General features: G+C 44.6%; 1 protein-coding gene across 1 annotated transcript in view; it reads right to left on the bottom strand.

The window, feature by feature from the left end:
• The window catches only part of Eipr1 (EARP complex and GARP complex interacting protein 1), a 123,609-nt gene that overhangs the window by 8,318 nt on the left and 88,524 nt on the right, over nt 1-26,767 (bottom strand). Inside the window, exon 5 of the mRNA XM_075984130.1 lies at nt 18,691-18,790. Within this exon, the coding sequence (XP_075840245.1) occupies nt 18,691-18,790 (100 nt within the window). The remainder of the gene's footprint in view (nt 1-18,690; nt 18,791-26,767) is intronic.

Raw genomic sequence — 26,767 nt, 5'->3', positions numbered from 1 at the left:
TGACAGGACCTGGCCTTAATGTGCCTTCCAACCAAGAGAGGAACATGGGTCTGACTATGGGTCTGAACCACAGCACTAGGAAGCAAAGTCACAAGGACATGGGATGGAAGTGTCATCAGGGCTTCTGGAAGGGACTGAGAAGTCACCCTTACCCGAGGCTCAGGCCTTCCTCTCACCAGTAGAGGCCATCAGAGTAGAGGCAAGGAGTTGAGAAGATAAACCTTAGGAATGGCCCACTCAGGCCAACAGCGTGGATATGCTGCAAGGACAGCCACCACACTTGTTTTTCCTGAGACATGGAGACAGCTCGGCAAGAACTCCATAGGGTATGACAAGCACAGTCATGCTTTTCAGCGTTGAAGAGAAATACTCAGGGTTTCCTGGTTTGAAAAAGATGATTAAAGGCATCTAACAAATGTTTTCAGGTGAAATGTCACTGACGCAAACAAAAGGAAACATGCTCAGTGAACACAGTGTGGTGACCTGTGTCCTCCTCGAGCCTCACATGGGAACATTTCAGAAAAGCCTTGGTGACAGAGTTGCAAAGACAAAGAGCTACACTTCTATCACCATGGCCACTGAGCCAGAAGAAAACCAGGAGCAAGCAGCCCTGCAGAAAGAACCTAGCACCCCTACCCCATCTAGGAGGAGGAGACGGAGGAGAAGGAGGAGGAGGAGGAAGGAGGAGGAGGAGGAGGAGGAGGAGGAGGAGGAGGAGGAGGAGGAGGAGGAGGAGGAGGAGGAAGAAAGAGGAAGAGGAGGAAGCTGTGGTACTTACACTGTTAGGTGGCACAAAGTGACCCATGCCAACAGGAGCAGCTTATGTGACAGCTCTGGCCACCCTACTCTAAGCCCCTTCCCAGCCTTGGGCCGGAGACAGCTTCAAGTCAGTGACTAGGTTTAAAACAGGATTGTGTCTGACACCTGGACAGAGAAATCGGCTTTCTCTGTGTTGGTATTATAGGGATCTGGATGTGATGGCTGGAACTGCTGCAGCTGCCGTGCCAGCATCATGACAAATACGTAATACGTAGACACAGCAGAGCAGATGGCTATGGAACAGAGGACCTCCATGCTGCTGGAAAACTGCTCCATCTTCTTTACCCTTGCATCAGGCTAACTCCCTTTTCTCTCAAGCCACATCTTGTACTTGCAGTGAAAGCAGCCTGCCATCTTGCAACGCCATCTGAATTTTCTTGAATTTTGTCATGACTCCATACACAATACATGGATCATTTCAAGAGCTCAGCATGGCCCTGGGGATGAGGTCAGAACAAAGGCAATGGAGGCATGAGCAATGGAATTCATGCAGGAGCCTGGGAATAAAAGAGAGCAGACTAATCTGTAGGGGAAACTCTCGAGGCTGTGTATGGCCACTGCTTGCTACTTGTAACCAGGTTTACAGTGAGAATCAGAAGCTGAAACACAGCAGAAAAGGCCTGAAAAACATGTACTTTGGCTAGAAAACAAGCATACTAGAAACTGGACAGGCTGACACAGCCACCAAAGCTACTCGAAAAGCCTTGTTTTTCAATGGGACAAAAGAAGTCACCTTGAGGGCATCTCAGGAACTGGCCAGATCCCACCAGTCCACAGGGATGAAAGAACAAGCCACTGAAAGACTTTCCCTTGAGACAAAGTACCCCAGGGTGCCCTTCTTACAGAGGCTGCCCACCCTGGCATTCAGAGGCTGCTACAAGTCCAAAAAGACCTGGCTGCCATCAAGCTGGCAGCAGACCTTGGCATCATCCACATGATGCTAATTTTACAGGGATGGAGAATACAAGAGCTGCAGGATCATGGAAGCTTCCACCCAGACTTCAAAGGAAAGACATGGAGGCTAGGCAGTGCACAGCAGGGCCAGAATCCCTGCGTGGAGCCCTGGGAAGGCAGTGTCCCTGAGGGCAAGATCCTTGCCTTGTAAGAGTGGTATGAACTGCAAGAGTAAATGTAGGGATAAGTCCTGCCCCTTAGGGGGCGTGTTCACCTCGGGCTAATGTCTGCCTATAAATTTGGCGAGCATGCTCCCAGCCGCTTCTTCTGCTTTCCTGGTCTCCATAGGAACGGTGGTTCTGTAAGTCTATTTCGCCATTAAAGCTGTATATATATTTTTACAATCTGTCTACATTCGTTTATGCCGTTACATTTTGGCGTCCAACGTCGGGCTATTTTGCCCCCGACTCAAGCGGGTAGCCCACTAGCTAACACAGCACCCTCCTGGGTGCTGTTTTTTAGTTCATGACTCAGGCCCCAGTGCCGAGTCCGAGACACACTCGGCCACACAGGCCCATTCTGCCTGCCTTGGCTAAGTTTGCAGCAGAACCCCACTGCCTGAATTAGCAGAAGCGCAAGTACCTGCGGTTTTGCAACAAAAGCTGCCACAGCGGCAGATTTGGTCTGATACGAAGTGACTTGGCTGGGCGGTGGTGGTGCACGCCTTTGATACCAGCACTTGGGAGGCAGAGGCAGGTGGATCTCTGTGAGTTCGAGGCCAGCCAGGCAGTGGTGGTGCACGCCTTTAATCCCAGCACTCGGGAGGCAGAGGCGGATCTCTGTGAGTTCGAGGCCAGCCTGGTTTACAAGAGCTAGTTCTAGGACAGGCTCCAAAAACACAGAGACCACCACTGGCAGGAAAGGATCATTGCAGGTAAAAAATTTTTCTTTTATAAATAAAATGTCTGAACACGTTACTATTCAAGAATCTAACAGATTTTTTTAATTGTACCTTGTGGGAGATTTTACAAGAGGTGTCTATTACCCCACATCTATGGATCCTTCTGGGATTCGTAGTTTTCATTGTCACTAAAATATGATAAAGTCTTTACGAGACGAATCCAGGATTCTTAAGGCAGAGATTGAACGCTTAAAAACAATTGAGAATGACAACAATCTCCTCAAGAATCAGTTTGAAGTTCTCCAGGCTGATGTTAAGGAGAAATTCATTACTATGGAAGAGGGAACAGCTGATTTGGATCGTAAGCTTCAGTCCCTTTCTGTAGGAACTGAAACATTAGTGGCTGATATTAAGGAGAAATTCATTACTATGGAAGAGGGAACAGCTGATTTGGATCATAAGCTTCAGTCCCTTTCTGTAGGAAATGAAACATTAACTGAGAGAATCAAAACTGCTGAGTTTTGTCTAAAGTTTATGACAGATTGACGGAGAGATTGTCAATACAAGAAGGCACGGTTTATGCCATAAAAATTATGTCCAAAGATGAGATGTTATCTCTAACGGACAAACTTCATACTTTAGAATCCTCAATGAAGGCTTTGGAACATAATTCTGGACAGGAGATTCAGACATTGCAGAAGGCAATGGTGAATAGAATTGAAAAGATTGAGGAATTTCTCAATTCTGATGAAGAAGAGCAAAGGGTAGAAAGGCAAATTTTAACTACATCTGTGGGTAAATCTCTCCGGGACAATTTCCACAAAGCTCTACCTACAGCTCTACCTGCCTTTCCAGTAATAACAACAGAGAAGGTGATTGGTTCCAGAAACCCTAGGGTCATCAAGGAGGATACATGGGAGCCTGTCTGTATGAATGATCTCAAGGAAATAAAACAGGCTGTCATGACTTTTGGGATGCAAGCCTCTTTTGTTAAAGAGATGCTAAGATCTTAGGCCACGACAAGCAGAGCAACCCCCTCAGACTGGCTCCAGCTGAGCTCTGCGGTACTTGAGAGTGGACCGCAATTGAAATGGAAATGCTTATTCAGGCAAGAGGCTAGACTCTTAGAACAGCAGGAAAAAGCGAAGGGAATTGACATTTCCCTAGATAAAATTCTAGGTGAAGGGCTCTTTTCCGACCCTCAGGAACAAGCTAATTTGGATGAAAACACACTCTCCATGTGTACTACAGCAGCCTTAAGGGCTTGGGACAGGGTACAAGACCCAGGACAGAGAATGGAATCATTTGTCAGAGTTAAACAGGGTCAGAGAGAACCCTTTAGTGAGTTTTTACAAAGATTGACTAAGGCTGTACAAATAGGGATATCTGACCCAGAAGCAAGACATATAATGATTGAGTCTTTGGCTTATGAAAATGCAAATGTGGAATGCAAAAGGATTTTGGGCCCTTTAAAGCTCAGATCAGCGCCCTTGGAAGAATGGGTCTTGCATACACTCAATGTTTATACATTTGATTATGGCTCTGAAGCATGGGTAGAAGAAGCAATTTTCAATGGTAAAAGGAGACACCAGAATACCAAATGTTTTAATTGTGGCAAAATGGGTCATATGAAAAGGAATTATAGACAACGGATTTTCAGAAATAATAATAATAATAATAATGCATCTTTCAGAAATAATAATAATAATGCATCTTCTAGAAATAACAGAAATAGGAGGACTCAGCCTTCAGGTTTATGTAGATGTGGAAAAGGCAGACATTGGACGAATGAGTGCAGGTCTACAAGAGACAGACAAGGCAACCTGATACAGATGGGAAACGTGAGAGGGGGCGCCTCACAGGCCCCCATGGCAAACATGGTTCAGTCATTTCCAGTTTCTGCAGAGAACGTGCCTCCTCAGGACAATTAGGAAGCCCCATTCCTACTGTTACAAGCAATAATGATCAGAAAGATAAGTTACATGTGTTTTGGCAAACTTCTATAAATGATCAAAGACCTAAACTGAGAGTGTGTGTAAATGGCATTTTTATTACTGGCCTGCTGGACACAGGTGCTGATGTAAGTATCATTACTCCAGAATCTTGGCATTCGTATTGGCCTCTTCAGAATGTAAATGTTCAGCTCCTGGGAATTGGAACCCTATCTCGAGTAAGGCAGAGCATGAGACGGGTTGAATGTATAGGGCCAGAGGGACAAATAGGAAAATTAAGGCCATATGTAGCCAATATCGCAATGAATTTATGGGGTCGTGACCTATTACAACAATGGAATACCGAAATTAACATTCCTGCTACTTCTAGAGCCTATATTTCTGAGAATAATATTAAAAGATATTACAAACGGAGAAAACCAGCCATTCGGCTGTACAAGAACAAGCAATTGATGTCCCTTCAGAGATACCAACAGCCTTGCCTCTAAAATGGTTGACTGAGAAACCAATATGGACAACGCAATGGCTTTTAGCTGAGGAAAAGTTACAGTCTTTAGAACAGCTGGTACAAGAACAATTAGATGCTGGACATATAGAAGAATCTACCAGCCCTTGGAATTCTCCTGTATTTGTGGTTAAGAAAAAATCAGGTAAATGGAGAATGGTGACAGATCTCAGGGCCATTGACAAGGTTATTCAACCTATGGGCCCTCTGTAATCTGGAATTCCTTTGCCCTCTTTATTACCAAAAGGATGGCCTCTCATAGTTATTGATTTAAAGGATTGTTTTTTCACTATACCTTTGCAAAAAGAAGATAGAGAAAAATTTGCCTTCACAGTGCCTACTTATAACAATTCTCAACCTTTGAGGAGGTACCATTGGGCCGTCCTCCCCCAGGGTATGTTAAATAGCCCCTCCCTGTGCCAATATTTTGTGAACCAACCATTGCAAATAATACGCAAGAAATTTCCCAAATCTATAGTATACCATTACATGAATGACATTTTGTTATCCGATTCAAACATGGATACCTTGAACAGACTGTTTGAAGAAATAAAGATACTTTTACCTAAATGGGGATTGCAAATTGCTCCTGAAAGGATTCAGAAGGGAGATTCTGTTAATTATTTAGGTTATAAAATAGGTTTGCAAAAAATTAAGACACAAAAGCACAAATTAGGAGAGATCGCCTACGGACTCTTAATGACTTTCAAAGACTGTTAGGAGACATTTCCAGTCTACGACCAGCTAATGGAATAACACCTGATCTAATAATTTATTTGAACAAAACCTTGGATGGTGATAAAGATTTAAACAGTCCCAGAGAATTAACCGCGGAAGCAGAAAAGGAACTGACAATGATTGAGGAAAAATTACAACAGGCACATGTGGACAGGGTGAATCCAGAGCTCGATTGTATTCTCGTCATACTACCATCAAAAATTTCTCCTACAGGAATTTTAATGCAGAGAGATGATATTATTTTGGAATGGATCTTTTTACCACATAAACCAAGTAAGAAACTGAAAACTTATGTGGAAAAAGTCTCTGAGTTAATTATAAAAGGCAAGCTGAGTCTTCGTCAACTAGCAGGCATAAACCCAGCAGAAATTATAGTGCCTTTCACTGCTGATGAACTAAAGAAATTATGGGAAGACAATGAACCATGGCAAAGAGCTTGTGCTAATTTTTTGGGAGACATTAATAACAACTATCCAAAAAGCAAGAGGCTTAACTTCATAAAGAGAACTTCTTGGATTCTTCCTCGAATCGTCCATGATGCTCCAATAACTGGAGCCCGTACATTCTATACTGATGCCAATAAATCAGGGAAGGCAGGTTACAAATCAGAAGACTTGGGTAAGGTGGAACAAAGTCCTTATAATTCTGTCCAGAAGGCGGAATTATATGCCATTCTTATGGTGCTAAGGGATTTTAAAGAACCTATTAATAGAGTCACTGATTCACAATACGCAGAAAGAGTTATTTTACATATTGAAACTGCTGAATTTATACCTGATGATACAGAACTAACCTCATTGTTTCTCCAGGTTCAAGATTTGATCAGGAACAGGCTTTGCTCTATGTACATAACACACATCCGATCCCATACGGGTCTGCCAAGTCCTCTAGCACAAGGTAATGCAGAAATTGATCAATTATTGATTGGTAGTGTGCTACAAGTCTCTGAATTTCATAAAAAACATTATGTTAATAACAAAGGTTTGAAGAAAGAGTTTTCAATTACATGGCAACAAGCTAAGGAGATTGTAAAGAAATGCCCTACTTGCTCTTTCTATAACCAAACGCCACTGCCTGCAGAGGCTAATCCAAAGGGCACCCAAAGGAATGAAATCTGGCAGATGGATGTGTTCCACTTTGCAGAATTTGGCAAATTAAAATATGTTCATCACACCATTGACACTTATTCAGGCTTTCAGTGGGCAACTGCTTTAAGTTTAGAAAAAGCTGATTCAGTAATCACTCATTTATTAGAAGTCATGGCTATCATGGGTATACCTACACAAATAAAGATGGATAATGGTCCTGCTTATGTCTCTAGGAAAATGAAACGGTTTTTTGATTATTACAATATCAAGCATGTTACAGGTATACCATACAATCCTACAGGTCAAGCAGTCATAGAAAGATCAAATCGAACTATAAAGGATATGTTGAACAAACAGAAAGGGGTGGAAAACACACCCAGAAATAGGTTACATAATGCTTTGTTAACCTTGAATTTTCTCAACGCTAATGAGAAGGGAACACGGCTGCAGAAAGACATTGGATAATGGAAAAGTCTACTGAACTAAATCAACCAGTTTATTTCAAGGATGTGCTGACCTCACAATGGAAACCAGGAGATGTGCTGCATTGGGGAAGGGGTTTTGCTCTTATCTCCACAGGTGAGGAAAAATTGTGGATACCGTCAAAATTAATAAAGGTTCGGTTTGAAGAAGAGAAGCCACTTGGAAAAGATAAATAACAATTCTTTCATAAGGATGGCAAGCATACTGATGGTAAGAAATACACATAGGTTGGAGGCGGGGTTCTTTTCTTATCTCCACAGGAAAACACTCATCTTCAAAGAAATTAAGGAACCCTGAATATTTAATTACTGATGGATGGACACATTTTGTAAGTATTAAATATATATATATATATATATATATATATATATGTCTTATTAAACATTTCTTTATAAATATGTAGAGCTGGTTTTGAAGTTGGACTCTGGCTCAGGCCCTCTCCAATTCCAAGCCTGTTAGTAAGAGAAAAACCCAGAGTTTCTGGAGTTTCTGTCTCATGTCAAGAGCCAGACAGAAAGAAATATGAGTTTAGAAAACATCTTTGCTTTTCTTCATATCTATCATACTTTTCATTGAATATATCTATCATGCCTTTCATTGAATATATATATATATATATGTATGTCTATATGATTAATGTTTAAGTTTTTCACAATGAACAATGAGTTTTTCCTGAAGTGACATTTGAAGTTTCCAGGAAGAAGATGGGGCCCCACAACAACAACTCTACCTGGTTGATATGACGTCATGATACTGATAGCGCTACTACAAGACCTGTTTTGGGTACCAGCTGCACAAGAAGAACCCAACTTGGTTAGCTGAAATGGTGCACATCTTGTACAACATTCTGGCCAGACCTCCACAAAATACTCAGAGACTATTTGCAATTTCCAAAGACATTGATCCTGAAATTTAACCATCATTTTACTTTCACAGGATCCCCCAGAAAGAACGTCGCCCCCATGACAGCTGGAAGTAATTCTAGAGGACGACGTCCCCTCTCCCAGTAAAGTTTGCCCCTGGGTTTAGGGACATCATTTAGGGGTTGGGAGTTTGGGAGTTTGGGGGAGGAATTTTATAAGCTCAGGGATCATTTTGAAAAAAAAAAAGAGGGAATGATGGGATAATAGATTTATAATTGTGAGTTACTGTTTTTAGACAAATATATTGGTATCGATTCTTGTATATTGATAAAAAGTTAAATTATATTGACTATTGCATGCATGCATGTTTCTACCTCTGTTTAAAACATTTTTATGTATTGACATATATCGTATTGATATATATATATTGTATATATTTACCATATTGCAGTGTACATTTCTACCTCTGATTAAGATACTTATATATTGTTTGTGTATTGATATATATTTACCATATTGCAATGTATATTTGTACAGTGTTTATATTTAGAGGTCATTATCCTCATTTGTTACAGTTGTTTATTGTATTAGTATTTAAGTTAGATAGATATTGAGAATTATATAGATAGTCATCTAAGTTTGTCATTTATAATTAGACTAATTAGATTCTCTAGATATATAGAGATTATACTCAGTATAGATAGATAATCTTCAACCTCTTCAAAGAGCTGTAGAAAATGGCCTTTAATCTAACTCAGAGTTTCGTGATAGTGAGACACAATTGCTCCTGGCAACACCGCTCTATTCCTGAGAGAATGTTGAGCACCAAAGACACTCCACCTGGAGCCTTTCTATTTGGCAGAACTGGCCTTTGGGCAAAGAAATGCCCATACCTCAACCACTGACAGAGATACAGAGTGTGCATCAATGGATAAAACAGGACTGTCATATCCTGCCAAGACAGGGTAAGATAGTTTTGAAAAGTTGCTTGCCTTTAATAATGGTATGTCAGTTATGTTAGGCCTTAGCCAAAGTTGGTTGACTCACCATTGCAAACGAGACTTTGGGTGATTGCCCAGGTAGTCAGTTGTCTCTGTCAATTGTTGCACATTTTGGATATATCTCGTTTGTTAAGTAATATTTATTCCCTTCTCAGATCTTTGACGGAGTTGAAGATTATATAATTGTAGTTACTCTCTACATTATTTAGACTCCTTGAGATAGAATGTTTAGCAAAACTTTTGTTCTCAATATTGTTTGTTATATTTATTATTTGTTATTATTGTATCTAGTTGTATTTGGTTTAGTTCTGTCTTATTTAGACAAAAAGGGGAGATGTAGGGATAAGTCCCGCCCCTAAGGGGGCATGTTCGCCTCGGGCTAATGTTTGCCTATAAATTTGGCGAGCGTGCTCCCAGCCGCTTCTGCTTTCCTGGTCTCCGCAGGAACGGTGGTTCCGTAAGTCTATTTCGCCATTAAAGCTGTATACATATTTTTACAATCTGTCTACATTCGTTTACGCCGTTACAAGTAAAACCAAAGCAGTGCAGTCAAGATCTCAGCATGCTGGAGTGAGAAGAACATGAAACATCTCCAAGGTAAAGCAGCAGATATAGAACAGAGCCAGCCTAGGAGAGAAACCCTGCGGCCTGGCACAGGGCTGCCCAAGGAGAGAAACCCTGCGGCCTGGCACAGGGCTGCCCAAGGAGAGAACCCTGCGGCCTAGCACAGGGCTGCCCAGGAGAGAAACCTGTGGCCTGGCACACACTGCCAAGGGAGAGAAACCCTGTGGCCTGGCACAGGGCTTCCCAAGGACAGAAACCTGTGGCCTGGCACACACTGCCGAAAGAGAGAAACCCCATGGCCCGGCACAGGGCTGCCCGAGTCCTCTAGTCCTCACATTACACTGCTGTGTGCTACTTGCCAAACACAAAACTTGATGTGGGAGTGTCATATATCAATCTGTTGATTTCATTGGTTAAGCAATAAAAAACTGCTTGGCCCTGATAGGTTAAAACATAGGTGGGAGGAGTAAACAGAACAGAATGCTGGGAGGAAGAGGAAGTGAGCTCAGAGAGACGCCATGCTCCCCTCTCCTGGGCGGACAAAAGAGCTCTGCTCTCTGAGGCACATGCGATGAAGCTCCGACCCAGGATGGACGTAGGCTAGAATCTTTCCCGGTAAGACTGATGATACACAGATTATTAGAAATGGGCTAATCCAGGTGCAAGAGTTAGCCGAGAAGAGGATAGATATAATGGGCCAAGCAGTGTTTAAATAAATACAATTTGTGTGTTGTTATTTCGGGGCATAAGCTAGCCAGGCAGTCGGGGTGCTAGGGACACAGCCCCGCCGCTCATATTACAACAAAAACTACAGGTTTAATATCTGCCCTACAGAGTTCCAGTTTTGCTCTGATCCCATCTTTCTTTGCTGTCTTACCATTCCTCCCTTTTGGAATGGGGATGTTTACTTGGTGCTATTGTATACTGAAGTAAATAATTTGTTTTTTGAGTTTTATAGGGCACATAGGTAAAAGTGGTCTTGAATCAACATGGGCTTCTGAACAATGTTTAAAATGTTAAGACTGGACACTCTTACAGATTGGCTAATGCCATTTTGCATTTCAAGATGGCTATGATCTTTGAGGGGGAACAGAAGAATGTTATGGTTTAAATATGAAATGGTCTCTCAGTTTCATGTTTTGAATGTTTGGTTCCCAATTAGTAGTACTATTTCTTGGGAGGGTCTGGAAATATTAGGAGGCAGAGGCTAGCTAGAGGAAGTAAGTCACTGGGATGTGTCTCTTTTGTTTTTTAATTTATGTGCATTGGTGCTTTGCCTGCATGTATGTCTGTGTGAGTACCAGATCCCTTGGAACTGGAGTTTCAGACAGTTGTGAGCTGTCATGTGGGTACTGGGAATTGAACACGAGTCCTCTGGAAGAGCAGCCAGTGCTCTAACCACTGAGCCATCTCTCCAGTCCCTGGAATGTGTCTGTTAAGATTATACCTTGACCGAATTCTGTCTTTGTTTTGCTGTCCTTCTTAGTCACCAAGATGTGAATGTTCTGCTCTGCTACCACCATGGTGGGCTGAAACTGAGCAAAATAAGTGTCTTCTTTCTACTTCATCCGTAACAGGGACTGTGGCACAGCAATGAGAAAGCTAATGCAACCAAGGGCCTGGACACAAGGTAGAGACAGGGTCCTGCCATGTTTGTATGGGAACCACGGCTGGATTGTGACACTGCACATCGGTGGACACAGAGGACAGTGTCTCACATATACGCTACCATAGGGGGCACATCTCCCTGGGGTGATGTACTCCAAATTATATTAAAGTGGCTGGTTTGAGAGTCTGGAGAGGCCTCCTAGGAAAGGGAATCTTCCTACATAGAAAATACACACAGGGCAGTACGAACACCAGGTGGTAGAATTATATATCGTGGCCATGTACTCGGTTTATACCAAAAATGTCTCTGTAGGCCTTTGCTTACTCTTCCTCCTGTTGTATAGAACATCTTAGTCCTAGGCTATATGTGCAAACTCACGAATTTTTACCAGGATGAACCAGAATGCAAAAATTGTTTCTGTGATACTAACTAGACCCCAGTGACCTCTGAGGAGACCATCCTAGTTACAGTCAACCCTGTGGCCGGGAACAGGACTTTTCGTGAGCAACAAAGAAAAGTAAGTCCAGCAGCAACATAGTTAGACTGTGTCCACAGTGGGCTTCATTTCTTTTTGGTTTCTGAGATGGGCACTCTCTAGGTAACTGAGGACACTGAACTTGAGCTCTTCCTACCTAGATCTCTCAAGAGCTGGGCTTACAAGCTGTGTACAGACACGCCTTCATCTTTCATGCTTGAATGTCGATTATCACTTGTTGACTCTGTGAACATCATTTAATCATGTAGGAAGCACAACCTGCTTTTTGACACCTTAGTTTCTTTCTTTTCTTGTCTCTGCCCTAGGATCTTCAGTGATCACTATCAATAATCCAGTCTGGACATCAAGTACTATTTAGCATCCCATATATATACCATCCACCCATGAACTCATGACCCCATGTACTCATGCATCTACCAGTGTGCCTCTCCATGCATGCACCTAGCTAGCCTCCCACTCAGTGGGATGCCAGCCACGTCACAGTGAGAGATTCTGTCCTAACATAACTCTGTTATTACATGCCTGATCTCTAAATCAGGGATGTGGATGAAGATACTTGGACAGGCAGGCATCCTGTTATAAAGTGGCAAAAACAGGCCTCCATCATAAAGCCTGCAGTGCCACCCTGGTGACAGGAATTCCCCTGCCTGTACCCCTTCAGCGCAAGCCTGACCCATGTCAAGGCATCACCTATCTACTGCAGCCAAAGGTTCTGCAGAGGGTCACCTGTCAGAGGATGCTGGATGTGGACTGAGACCTGGGCTTGCACCACCACTCCAGTGTTAACAGCTCCTTTCTGTAAACACACTTAGTCCTAAAGACGTGGATGGATCGCCTTGTTGGCAGAAAGACACTCCTACAGTTGGGGATACCAGCACTCAGCTGCTTGGCGTCTGACTCCAGTGCTGGGGATCGATGAGTTATCTGTAACATTTACAAAATCTAAAAATGCAGATAGCTAGTCGACCACATTAAGACATGTAATTAGTAAATTACTAAACTCTATGCCTTAAAGAGAATTGCTTTTAAAAGTCGATACCTTCACATATAAAGCTCAGGCTTAGCCCTGAATTCACTCTGTACCCTAAGCTGACCATGGACGCTTGGTGCTCCTGCCTCAGCCTCAGGCACTGAAGCTACAGGTGTGCACTATACCCAGTACTGAAGCTACAGGTGTGTACTACACCCAGTACTGAAGCTACAGGTGTGCACTACACCCAGGTACCGAAGCTACAGGTGTGTACTACACCCAGTACCGAAGCTACAGGTGTGCACTACACCCAGGTACCGAAGCTACAGGTGTGTACTACACCCAGGTACCGAAGCTACAGGTGTGCACTATACCCAGCACTGAAGCTACAGGTGTGCACTACACCCAGGTACCGAAGCTACAGGTGTGTACTACACCCAGGTACCGAAGCTACAGGTGTGCACTATACCCAGCACTGAAGCTACAGGTGTGCACTACACCCAGTACCGAAGCTACAGGTGTGCACTATACCCAGCACTGAAGCTACAGGTGTGCACTACACCCAGGTACCGAAGCTACAGGTGTGTACTACACCCAGTACTAAAGCTACAGGTGTGCACTACGCCCAGATACTGAAGTTACAGGTGTACACTACATACAGTACTGAAGTTACAGGTGTGCACTACACCTAGTACTGAAGTTACAGGTGTGCACTACACCCAGCACTGAAGTTACAGGTGTTCACTACAGCTAGGTACTGAAGTTACAGGTGTGCACTACACCCAGCACTGAAGTTACAGGTGTGCACTACACCCAGCACTGAAGTTACAGGTGTGCACTACACCTAGTACTGAAGTTACAGGTGTGCACTACACCCAGCACTGAAGTTACAGGTGTGCACTACAGCTAGGTACTGAAGTTACAGGTGTTCACTACAGCTAGGTACTGAAGTTACAGGTGTGCACTACACCCAGCACTGAAGTTACAGGTGTGCACTACACCTAGTACTGAAGTTACAGGTGTGCACTACACCCAGCACTGAAGTTACAGGTGTGCACTACACCCAGCACTGAAGTTACAGGTGTGCACTACACCCAGCACTGAAGTTACAGGTGTGCACTACAGCTAGGTACTGAAGTTACAGGTGTGCACTACACCCAGCACTGAAGTTACAGGTGTGCACTACAGCTAGGTACTGAAGTTACAGGTGTGCACTACAGCTAGGTACTGAAGTTACAGGTGTGCACTACACCCAGCACTGAAGTTACAGGTGTTCACTACAGCTAGGTACTGAAGTTACAGGTGTGCACTACACCCAGCACTGAAGTTACAGGTGTGCACTACAGCTAGGTACTGAAGTTACAGGTGTGCACTACAGCTAGGTACTGAAGTTACAGGTGTGCACTAGACCTAGGTACTGAAGTTACAGGTGTGCACTACAGCTAGGTACTGAAGTTACAGGTGTGCACTACAGCTAGGTACTGAAGTTACAGGTGTGCACTACAGCTAGGTACTGAAGTTACAGGTGTGCACTACAGCTAGGTACTGAAGTTACAGGTGTGTACTACAGCTAGGTACTGAAGTTACAGGTGTGCACTACACCCAGCACTGAAGTTACAGGTGTGCACTATACCTAGCACCGTTGTCCTAAATGTAAGTTCACCGATCTCTACCTCAAGTCCAGACCCAAAAGGTGACATTTACTCTCATGATCCAGCCAAGACACCAGAAATGAGTGTCACAAGAAAACAAATTTTCATTTATTTCTCACATTTCCATCAGCAGCTTACAAGCTTCATTAATAGCCTTATTTACAGCATGCTGTTCTAAATATTCTTTCCCCGCCAATCAAGCGCACTCTCCCTGGGCACAAGGTAACGGACAACTGCAGACACTCAACCTGAAGGCGTGAGCCAGCCTCTGAGATGCCGCCATCCTAAGGATGAAAGCAGGGGCTGGGCAGGCAAGGGCCTTGGGAATCCTTTGCTGGAATAAGTCCTGCAGGTGTCACTTGTATCAAGTCCCCTGCAGAAGGTTCCTTGGTCTCTTTAAGCCTTTTGCTTTCATCTTCCAAGTCGGAGGGTCAAAGAACACGTCTGCATTTAAATGTCCTCAAACACTGGTCAGAAGGAGCTGCCCCTCTAAAGCTGCCTGCACCTGTTCTGACATCAAATGGCCTAGGCCTGGGACATGGCTGGCTCTTAAGAGTCTAAGCTTACTTAGCTCCAGGTCACAAGAAATTCATGGAGAGTAAGGTCTGTTGTGTGCACTGTGGAGCCAACCACCCCTCTTCATTCTGCCTGCTTGCTAACCTCCTCCCGTGCCCCCTGGCACTGGCTGAGTAAAGACACATACATAGCATTCATCCACATGGGTGTGTACTTTTCTCAGATTAGAAACACGTAATTTTCCTATCATCCAGGTCTCCAAACACAGGGAAGGAAGGGAAGACACCAAAGAAGGGATCTACTGAATAGAAGGAGCAGTAGACACATCCTCCTCTGCTCTCTCTGCTCTGTAAAGCAAAGCTGTAGCTGCTGCAGGTCACATAGGAGAGCTCCAGGAGGGGGAAGCGGGAGGCTAACCAGAGGGGGCCTTGGGTTATTTTCAGGCTTTCCTTTGGCGTCCCTTGTCCCAGATGTGAAGCCAGAGAAGTCACAGCTGCAAATACCAGCAGAGCAAACCCAGAAGCACTTAAGGAAACCTATATGTACCCTACAAAATGCACATTAAAGCAAGTCAGGAAACTACCCGTCATATTCACCTGGCTGGTGGAAGACCCCCTATCCATCTAGGTAGAGTCCAATATGTGAGACTCTAGATAATTATTAACTCAAATGGCTCACGAACCTCAGTCTAGGCCATGGAAACCTAGGCACCTAGGAAGATCTGGATGAGAAAGCCTTCAGAATCCATGGGTCCTTGGGATTGTCAGGCTTAAACCAAGGACAGTCCCCAAGATGAACAGTGTTTGGGTAAGAAGCAGTAATCAGGCTATGAGAAGACAAAGTGGAAGAAGCTGAGCTGAAGACCGCACACGTCAGGTCTCAATTCTGTGACATTCAGAAAAGACAAAGCTGAGCAAATAGTGACAAGGTAAGAAGACAGGTGGTTACCAGAGGAGCAAGAAGAGAACAGAGAAAATTGGTTGAACACTGCGTCTTTAGGGCAGTGGAGGCCTCTACAGGGCACGGAGCCCCATCACTTTGCATCTTATCTGGACCACAGGACTCAAGGCGAGCCTTGTGTACTGTGGACTTTGGGGACGCAATGCAATGTGCATGGCTAACAACATGAGGCTGTCAAGGATGCTGTTCAGGGGACGGGAGGTATCGCTTAGTTCAGGTTCCTGCTATTCTAGAGAGCATTTCAGGACCTGCTAGGAAGTGCTCTACGATTACAGTAGAGTTGCGTCCTTTTGACTTTTATTTTCAACAGTGTTTCACTAAGTTATCCATTCCGACCTTGAACACACACTATAGTCAAGAAAACCTTAAATTGCAATCCTCCTGCCTCAGCATCCTGATTAGCTGGAATTATAGGCTTATGCTGTTTAAAGTCTATTTGTTTTTCATGAAAACCTTTGAGGTGAGAAAATATGGGGTAGTAGGGTAGAAGAAAAATAACAAAAACAAAAAAATTGTTTCAAAAATGCCATAATGAAATCTATAATTTGTATGCTAATTAAAAATGAGTTGGGTGGGTAGGGAGGTGGAGAAGGATCTGGAAGGAATGGGGAGGGAGTGAATATGATCAAAACATGTAAAATCCTCAATGACTAATTAAAACATAAAAAAGAAAGCAAGAAGAAAAACAGCAAAACCTATGGGCTCTGTGCAAGCCCATACAAAAAGATGAAAAATAGGTGATGTGGCAGGAGAAATACTTGCAAACCACATCTAGTTCTGGGGAAAGAGATCTAAAAGTCATAGGAAACATTCCTCTGAATGCTGACTTAGAACTTTAGGCAACACTGTGTCTCTTCATAGGAGGGACTGTGTGTGAGAGCCTAAGGAACTCCTGTGTGGACACTAGGCAGGAGTATCACAAGGGTCTGTGCTTTGCCCCCTTGACAGAAGCACTGATGTCCACAGAGGGCAGGCAGCAGGGTGTGGAGATGAGTGAGCGGATGGAAACAGGGAGGCCACCCAAGCCTTCGTTGCTGTCCACACACCCCATAGACCCGCCCACTCCAGGCCTCCCCCAGGGCTCAGCTAATGATTATAAATGGCAAAGGATCTCCAATTTAATTGCAGAAGGTAATGATGCAGGGAGCATAAGATTAGATTCACCACAGAAGGCAATATCCTCAAACAATGGAAAAGGAGAAGCCTGTATGAGGAGGCTGCAATCGATGGGAAGGTTTCTGTATTAAATACCACAGCGCTGGGTCACAAAGGGATATTGACAGAACTGCTGACAGCAGATAAAAAAGGGGGAGAGAAAACTAAATTGGTCTCTGCAGAAAATAAGTTACAGATTAATCACCCCACCATGAAACGCTTTAGCGAGGACTTGGGGTGTGAAGATGTGTTCACCATCTGACCACAGCACAGGACAGCCAAGGGCAAGCAGGACCTCCTGAGCTAAGACGTGTCCCCTGGGCCTCTGTTGGGCACAGTCCCAGCTCAGGGACACCAAGAGTGCCAGGAAGGCTGTACTAGCTCTTCCCCAGAGGTATCCCAAGCCTGCCTGATGTGCAGGAGAGGAGTATTTCCCTTCTCTTTCTGAAAGCTTTGACAGCTAAGATACAGCTGAAGGAGGAGCTGAATGGCTGGCCAACTATAACCCGGTCCTACCCCAGATCTGCTAAGGTGGAGGTCACGAGTGTGTTCCCAGCCTGGACCTGTCAACAGGCGAGCCAAGGCACTACATCCCCTGCCTCAACTTTTACTTTAAAAAGTTCTGTGGATCTGGTATTATCATATAGAATATGGTGATTTTTAAAAATTGTCTCTTAAAATGACTTTTTCCCTTAAATACCATCAGTGCTCTAGGAAAACAGGCCAACCCAAACTTTACTTGGTAGTATGGCCAGAGTTTTTAAGCTTTAAAAAGTCAGTTAATATTTTAAGAAGTCTAGCATCTATACCTCATATTAATAACCATGCATCATCACTCATGTTTTCTCTTTAACCTAGGGGCATTATTAATATTGTAAAGCACCACGAGGGAAGGAGCTCAGCAAGCATTATGGGAACAAATAAACATAAGACCTCGGCTACTGTGAAGGTGACGATGTGGCCCTGGGGACATGGCACTATACGGTTTCTTCTTCCTATAACTGATACTCTGACAACAAGCACAGTGAAATTATGAATGCCTGTAAACACACATTTTACAAAAGAAAGATTTAAGGAATAAAACATGAAAAATACACACAATACTTAGCTTACAAAAGGCAAAATACTCAAAATGAGTATCCAAAACCAAACTGACTCCCAAGAAAGTACTCGAATTCATTTTTAAAATTCATGTAAATGCAGGGGAAGCTAGCCAGCAATGTGGAATCAAGCCTGCATAAGTGTTCCCTCCTCAAGTGTGGCTTTAAAAAAGCCTTGTGAAAAGAACACACTTGGACCTGAAGCCATCCTCAGTGAGGCTCAGTCCACTTCACAGTGCTTTCCACTTGAACCCACAAGGCCTAGCACTCAGTTCTCTGTTCTACACCTCCATCCCTGCATCATTCCTATGAGATAATTAATTTCAAAATTCCAGATGTGTGGATGAGGAAGTGTATTCTGAATTCAACCCAAAAGGTCCAATTCCAAAGACCACCCAGTGAGACCTTTGTCCTTCTTACTCACCACAGCCTGGCTTGAGCTCGCCTGGAGGTCCCACAGCAGGATGTGGCTGTCAGCCAGAGAAATGACCTTCTTCCCATCCCCCATGGGCTCCCACACGACGCTAAAGAAAGACAAATGCCAAATATTAATGTGACCAATGGGGACCCCTGAGCCTGTAGCTACAGCTTTTACACAGACCTTTCATACTTCAGCAAGCTCGTTCCTAGCCCAAAGCCTCTAGTGTTTCTTAACACTGGCTTCTAATGACACATGTCAGAGCCACTACTATTGTCTCAGTGTCCCCAGAGTCACATGTCAAAGCTGTGACCACCAGCATGATGGACACATTGGGTGGGAGAAGATAATTAAGGTAAGCTTTCTGGATGGGACCTGAGTGCCTGAAGAGGAGAGAGCAGAGTTTGCAGCCCTGTCTCTCTGCCATGTGAGGACGGCAAGAAGGCAGCCGTATAAGCCTGGAAAACAAATCTCATCAAGAACTAAACCAGCCAGTACCGGGGTGTCAGTCTTCTAAGTCACAAGTCACAAGAGCACCCCAGGCTGACTCAGGTGCTCATACGACACAGCTTACCACTCGCTAGGGAACACACAGCTGGCACACAGGAGTAGGCAGCTTAGGCAGCTGCAGAAGGCACCAGGAGAAAGGACTTCACACGTGATGTATTGTCTTTGGTGCAGAGGTGAGGACAGAGCTGAGAGCTGCACCCATACTCCAGGCTCTCGACAGGCCACCTGTGACAGGAGCTACTTTCCCGTCTGAGCCAATCACAGCCGCTTCCCACTGTTGCAGCCCAACTACTCTAACCATGGATCTGAAGGGTTAACAAAAAGCAAATGTCTTAGAGAGCTGGGATGGATATTATCAAGGTACATGGTGAATGAGGGCTCCCTTTTCCCAACATCCTCTCCAGTATCTGTTGTACATTGTTTCGTTGATATCTGCTATTCTGTCTAGAGTAAGAATCTCAAAGTTGTTTTGATTTGCAGTACCCTAACTGCTGGGGACAATGAACTTACTTTTTTTTGTTTTTAGATGTTTCTTAGACATTTTTACTTCTTTTGAGAACCTTCTGTTCAGATCTGTAGCATATTTTTTATTGCAGAAAAAGGAGAGAGAGGAGGGAGGGAGGGAGGGAGGGAGGGAGGGAGGGAGGGAGGGAGGGAGAGAGAGAGAAACAGACAGACAGACAGACATACAAACAGACAGACAGACTTGAATGTGAAACCTGAAACACTCAAAAGGCTAGAAGAAAACATAGGCTACAGACACAGGTAAAGGAAAGAACTTTCTGAATAGAATTCCATTTGCCTGGGAATTGAGGCCAATAACTAACAAGTGGAACTTCATAAAACCCCAAAGCGTCTACAAAACAATCAGTAGAGAAGATGTTGAAGAGGGAGCCCACAGGATGGGAGAAACTCTTAGCCAGTTGTATATCTGACAGAGGATGAATATCCATAACATATGAAGGACTCAAAAGACAAAGTGTCAAAAAAAATAAATAAATAAAAGAAAACAAAACGAGATAAAAACAAGGGGGGAAATGCTAAGAAATATCCAAAAAAAAAAAAAAAGGAAGAAAGAAAAGCTCATCATCCCTAGCAACTGCAAATTAAAAAGCCTTAGAGACTCCATATGACCCCGTCAGAATAGAAAGAGCAACAATAAATGCTGGAGAGGACATGGAGAAAGGGGAACCTTATCCACTGTAAGTGTGATTACAGGCCGGTCCAGCCACTCTGGAAATCAGTGTGGAGAGCCCTCAAAAGGCTAAAAATAATCTGCCACGTGACCCGGCTGTACCAGTCCCAGCACATGGCCAAAGGACTCAGCAACCTACTCTACAGTAATTCCTCAGCCATGCCCTTTGCCGTTATTCACGACAGCCACAAAGTGGAAACAACCAGGATGTCTTTCACCTGATGAACAGATAATGAAAATGTGGTACTATACAAATTAAAGAAAAATGGAACCATAAACTTTGCAAGTAAATAGGTGGGACAAGAGAAGATCATATTGGGTGAGAAAGTCCAGGCAACAAAGGGAACTCTTGTTCTGTGTCCTTGTCCAGGAACGGCTTTGGTAAGGCCTATCTGACACTAGAGCCAGTGCCTCACAGAAGTCAAGGTTGTGGTTTCTGGGGACCCAACTCTAATATGGGATTCCTCTCTGTATGCTGTGAATATGTTTTATTAGCATTGGTTAATAAAGAAGCTACTTTGGCCTATGGTGGGGCAGAATAGAGCTAGGCAGAAAGACTAAATTGAATGTAGGGAGAAAGAAGGCCAAGTCAGAGAGAGAAACCACGTAGTTGCCTAAGGAGAAAGACTACCAATAGCCTTGTGGTGATACATAGATTAATAGAAATGGGTTAATTTAAGATGTAAGAGCTAGTTAATAAGAAGCCCGAGCTAATAGGACAAACCGTGTTGCAATTGAAATAGTTTCTGTGTGATTATTTGGGTCTGGGCAGCCAGGAAACCAATGTGCTGTCAAGGCCTACACTACTCTTCCCCCCTGGGCTGTGGTTATCAATCCTATGGCAGTGTTGAAGATACTCCATGTTTTTTTTTTTTTTAATTTTTTGAGACAGGGTTTCTCTTTGTAGCTTTGGAGACTGTTGTCCTGGAACTCACTTTGTAGACCAGGCTGACCTCAAATTCACAGGGATTCACCTGCCTCTGCCTACCGAGTGCTGGGATTAAAGGCACCACTGCCTAGCCAATACCTCATGTTCTCTTTGTCAAAATTGTCTTACTTGGTTCTCAGCTGATCCTGGCCATTTCATGCCCCTTCCCATTTTGTTTGTTTGGTTTTTCTGTTTGTTTGGGGAGAGGCTGGGATATTTGTTGTTGTTGTTTTGTTTTGTTTTTGTTTTTGTTTTTTGAGACAGGGTTTTTCTGTGATAGCCCTGACTGTCCTGTAATACCCTCTGTAGACCAGGCTGGCCTCAGACTCACAGAGATCCATCTGCCTCAGCCTCCTGGGTGTCAGGATTAAAGGCGTGCACTACTACTGTCCAACTTGCTGCTGTACTTCTTTTTTTTAACCTTTTAAATTTTAATTATGTGTATGTGAAGATATGTGCACATGAATGCAGGTGCCCACAGATCCGCCTGGAGCTGGGATGATAGGCAGCTGTAAGCCACCTGATGTAGGTGCTGGGAATTGAACTCAATTCCTCAGGAAGAGCAAGCAGTATGTGCCCTTAACCACTGAGCCATCCCTCCAGACCCCTGCTTATTACGTCTTAATAAACTTACATCAGCTTGCAAGTTTCCAAGGGAAAACAACCAATAGTCCACCCAGATACAACACCTATGAACTACAGCAACAACCATCATGACACAGTAGCTGTCGGGGTAGTAGAGGGATGCATGCTTTGAGGATAACCCAACAGCTCTCTGGTTGGACTTAAGGCCACTCAGCAAGAAGAAAATCACGCCTGGTACAGGAAACCCAGGGCTAGTGAAGTCATGATCTCAGAGGAGAACCTATGACAACCATGTCACTAAACCATAAACGACATTCCGAATATCTATCCTCACACCCACAGGTGAAGTATAGGTCCTACCCTTCTCATCAAAAAGGCTCCTTACAGCAGATGAAGATCATTACAGAAAAACTACAGTGGATGAAAATACAGAAAATAAGTCACCATGAGAGGCCCAGAGATAACTGACAGATCTATTACACAATTCCTGAACCTAAGGCTCAGGGAATACCACGGAAAAGGAGCAGAAAGATTCTAAGAGCCAGAGGAACAGGAAGTTTGCTGTCAGATTTCGTCTCCTAGATACACCTGTGAAGCTACACCCACGATGCCTCAGCAGTGGGTGAGCCTTGATGTTTATAGGCTAGCTTCTCTTCCATTGGAGTTGTTTCCTATCTATGGAGACACAAGCAGGAAGCTTCTTTCTGTTGCCATGTCTTTTCTGCCACAGCAAACTGCATCCCCTCAGACCATGAGCCCAAACGCAGCCTTCCTCCCTTCAGTTGCTTCTGTCAGATGTGGTCACAGCAGTGAGTAGTCGCCTGCCCACAAAGAACCAGCTGAGGCATATCTCAGGCAATCCTAACTCCATACTCACAGGACCTGGTAAGCAAGACATCAATCCAGCTAACACAAGCCTGCAGCGGCACCTTTCCCCTGACCAGCACAAGACACACACTGCTCCACCCTGCCCGCTCATCTGTAGATCTGTCTGTCTCTAAGGAAAAACTCACATTTCCCAGTATTTTGAACAGGGGAATGGATAAAATTATTTTCAAGTTGCTGTAGAAGTAACCTTTATATCCAAAAAGGAGAAATATATTCTAATTTGAAAAGAAGCCTCACGAGCTTAAGGCTCACAGCGGGCAGCATTCATTTACTTTAGAAAATAGCCTGGTTTTGAGTTGTTACAGCTGAGCACTTACAAAAGCTTCCTGTCCCAGACACAAAGTCCCTGTTACTTATGTTCTGAAGGTTACAACAAATATAAAACTTAAAGGCAGTGGCTATACAGCCTAGAAGGAGCAGGCAGGCCAGACACAGTGTTCACCAAACCCAGAGAGGCTGATCTTTGTTCTAGGACCCCAGGAGCTGGACAGGTACATGATGGCATCACAGGCTGGCCCTTCATCTCACTAAATGTCCACTAGAGAAGCACACAGACAATGCTAGGTGGCATCTAGAAAGTCATGAGACTGCCTGCTTGTAGACAGGAAGTTCCCTGAAATAGAGCTCTGTGCCTCTAGTGTCCTTCAGGTGACAGTCAGCAAGACAAAATGGAAAGGGTCAAGAGGGGGAAATTCCTTGGCGCCAATCAGAAGCACGCCAGCATCTTACATGCCCTTCCCACATGAGGTAGGAGCATTATCGCTCTTCATTGGCCCAGAACTGACCCTGGGAAGGGCAAGTCAGGTACAGGGGATCATAGTCCACACATGGGAGGGGGTGCCTCCTCTCATTGCCTCTCCTGCAGAGAGCAGTGAGCTGCCCTCACAGGACACACAGGACCAACCCTTGCCTTTCTGAGTAGGAGGTGCACCCCCCCACCACACACACACACAGAGACACTGTTCAAAGCTGAATGTCTGCATTCCTGATCAAACGCCAATTCCCACAGCCTGGAAAAGCACTACACAGGCGATGTGTCCAGTACACCTATGATGCACAGAGGAGAAATGAGTAGAGACCCCACATATCAGGTACAGCTCACAGGGGAGAAGCCTATTTACAGGCTGCTCCCCAAGAGTACAGGCGCCTCCTCGGGAAGAGGTCCACTGGAAAGTAACTCTTGTAACTGGTGGAAGCAGGTTAAGTAAAACCCTGCAGGCCCTTGATAAGATACAGACTCTTAGGCCTCTCTGTCCTTAGCCTCCAAATGTGTCTGCTCCCATTCCGAGTGGTAACCTTCAGGGCAGCCTTGTGCTAAAGTCAGAGCTCACACAGGCAGCTTGCATGCCTTGCCCCAACTGCATTATTAGGCAGTGTTGTTTTTTCACCTGGAATTCCGAGGGCAACAGTCACAGTGCTCTGCCATACCGCGCTCTCTGCCATACCGCGCTCTCTGCCATACCGCGCTCTCTGCCATACCGCGCTCTCTGCCATACCGCGCTCTCTGCCATACCGCGCTCTCTGCCATACCGCACTCTTTGCCATACCGCGCTCTCTGCCATACCGCGCTCTCTGCCATACCGCACTCTTTGCTATACCGCGCTCTCTGCCATACCGCGCTCTCTGCCATACCACGCTCTCTGCCATACCGCGCTCTCTGCCATACCGCGCTCTCTGCCATACCGCGCTCTCTGCCATACCACGCTCTCTGCCATACCGCGCTCTTTGCTATACCGCGCTCTCTGCCATACCGTGCTTCTATCAGCAGTGTTATCTGTGGTGTTGATGCTCTTTGTGGGAACACAAGTTTGGGAGCTCTTAAACTCCAAAGGCAAAACTAAAGTTATTGAATTTTATCTTTTCAGGACTTTAGCTTATCATATTTATGGAACTATATTGCCCAGCCAATCTTAGTTCAATGCAGCTCTCAACAGGAAGCCTGCTACAACAATACTGCAGCACCTGCCACAGGACAGGCACTGCATATCACCACTACCTTATGTAATATATTGCCACATACCAGACACTGCATGTCACCGCCTGTCTCATACCAAGCGCTGCATGTCACATCACCTGCCACATGCTGGGTTCTTTTTGTGCTCTCTTTTCTTAATGCCACCACACATGTAATGCAGATACTTACCACACACTTAATGCAAATACTTAACCACTACATACTTACTGCAGATACTCAATACCACACAATCACTGCAGACACTCTACAGTACACACTCACTGCAGACACTGTATAGTACACACTCACTGCAGACACTGTACAGTACACACTCACTGCAGACACTCTACAGTACACACTCACTGCAGACACTCTACAGTACACACTCACTGCAGACACTCTACAGTACACACTCACTGCAGACACTCTACAGTACACACTCACTGCAGACACTCTACAGTACACACTCACTGCAGACACTCTACAGTACACACTCACTGCAGACACTCTACAGTACACACTCACTGCAGACACTCTACAGTACACACTCACTGCAGACACTCTACAGTACACACTCACTGCAGACACTCTACAGTACACACTCACTGCAGACACTCTACAGTACACACTCACTGCAGACACTCTACAGTACACACTCACTGCAGACACTCTACAGTACACACTCACTGCAGACACTCTACAGTACACACTCACTGCAGACACTCTACAGTACACACTCACTGCAGACACTCTACAGTACACACTCACTGCAGACACTCTACAGTACACACTCACTGCAGACACTCTACAGTACACACTCACTGCAGACACTCTACAGTACACACTCACTGCAGACACTCTACAGTACACACTCACTGCAGACACTCACTACTGAACACTTACTGCAGACGCTCTCCACTCCACACCATGCAGACACTCATACATCACTGCATGCTTCATGAAGGTGCTTATCACTATAAAGTTAACATGATACTCATCACTACAGAATACCCTCTTAGAAGTACTTTTGCTGCACTCCATAAATTTTGTTATATGTGATTCTGTTGGGCCTGTAACTTCTTAAGCCTAACTCAAGTTTGGAGATCTGTCTCTGACTACCCAACTTAGGCGGGACTCTGACCAGCCACCACTAGCATGGAAGAATATTACCGGCCCTTGTTCCTTACTCCACCTCAACCTATCCCAAGCTTCTCCACCCCCATCACAACCCTATATGAGTTCCTGCTTTGACAGATTCTGGACTCAGTGGGTGTGTTTCTTCCCAGTGCCCAGGGAAGAGGGCTGAGTCAAAACTTACCATTCCATTCAGCCCCAGGGAAGAGTCCTGTGGTTCCAGCTCTGCCCACCCCCCTGCTCTTTCTGCCAGAGAACCCAGCATGATTCCACCGTCATTTGTCTAGAAATATTTATTTCCCTTAAAAGTTCACCTTTTCTGTTATCTTAAGCCTGGTGGCTGGAACCCACCTGGAGCATGCGCTCTCTCCCTCTTTCTCTCCCTCTTTCTCTCTTTCCCTCTCCCTGTCTCTCTCATCTTGCTGCCTCTAGGGCTTAGCACACAGACATGCTGTGTGTTTGGGCACTGGCTTTCCTGCTCTTCGCAGCTCAGCTGACCATCCCTACTGTTCCCAGGTGCCCCCTGCTAGCACTGTCCTCTCTCCTTTTCAGTAGTTCGGAAAACATAACCACCCACATCTAACAAATCTTGTTAACAAAATAATAACCAGTGCTCAGTGGATACTAAAGGACCTTCCTCTGGGCATTAAGTTCAGGGTGGCACCAGCTTTTGCGACACTCTGTTGAACATTGGTGTTAATTAATTCTTCACACACAAAGTTAAAGGCCCAAGTCAAAAGATGTGAATTTAGAAAGGTTGGCATCCCTCAGATTCTCCCCACCTAAGATGATACTCTGTTCAGGACACATGCTCTCTAGGCCATCTCTAACATGCAGGGTACAAATAACACAATCACAGAGGTTCCCTGGAGGATTGTCACCAGCCATT

Source organism: Microtus pennsylvanicus, chromosome 8 (assembly GCF_037038515.1).
Source record: "Microtus pennsylvanicus isolate mMicPen1 chromosome 8, mMicPen1.hap1, whole genome shotgun sequence".
Taxonomy (NCBI): domain Eukaryota; kingdom Metazoa; phylum Chordata; class Mammalia; order Rodentia; family Cricetidae; genus Microtus; species Microtus pennsylvanicus.
Note: the sequence above shows the minus strand (reverse complement) of the source record. Positions and strands in the feature narration are given on the sequence as shown.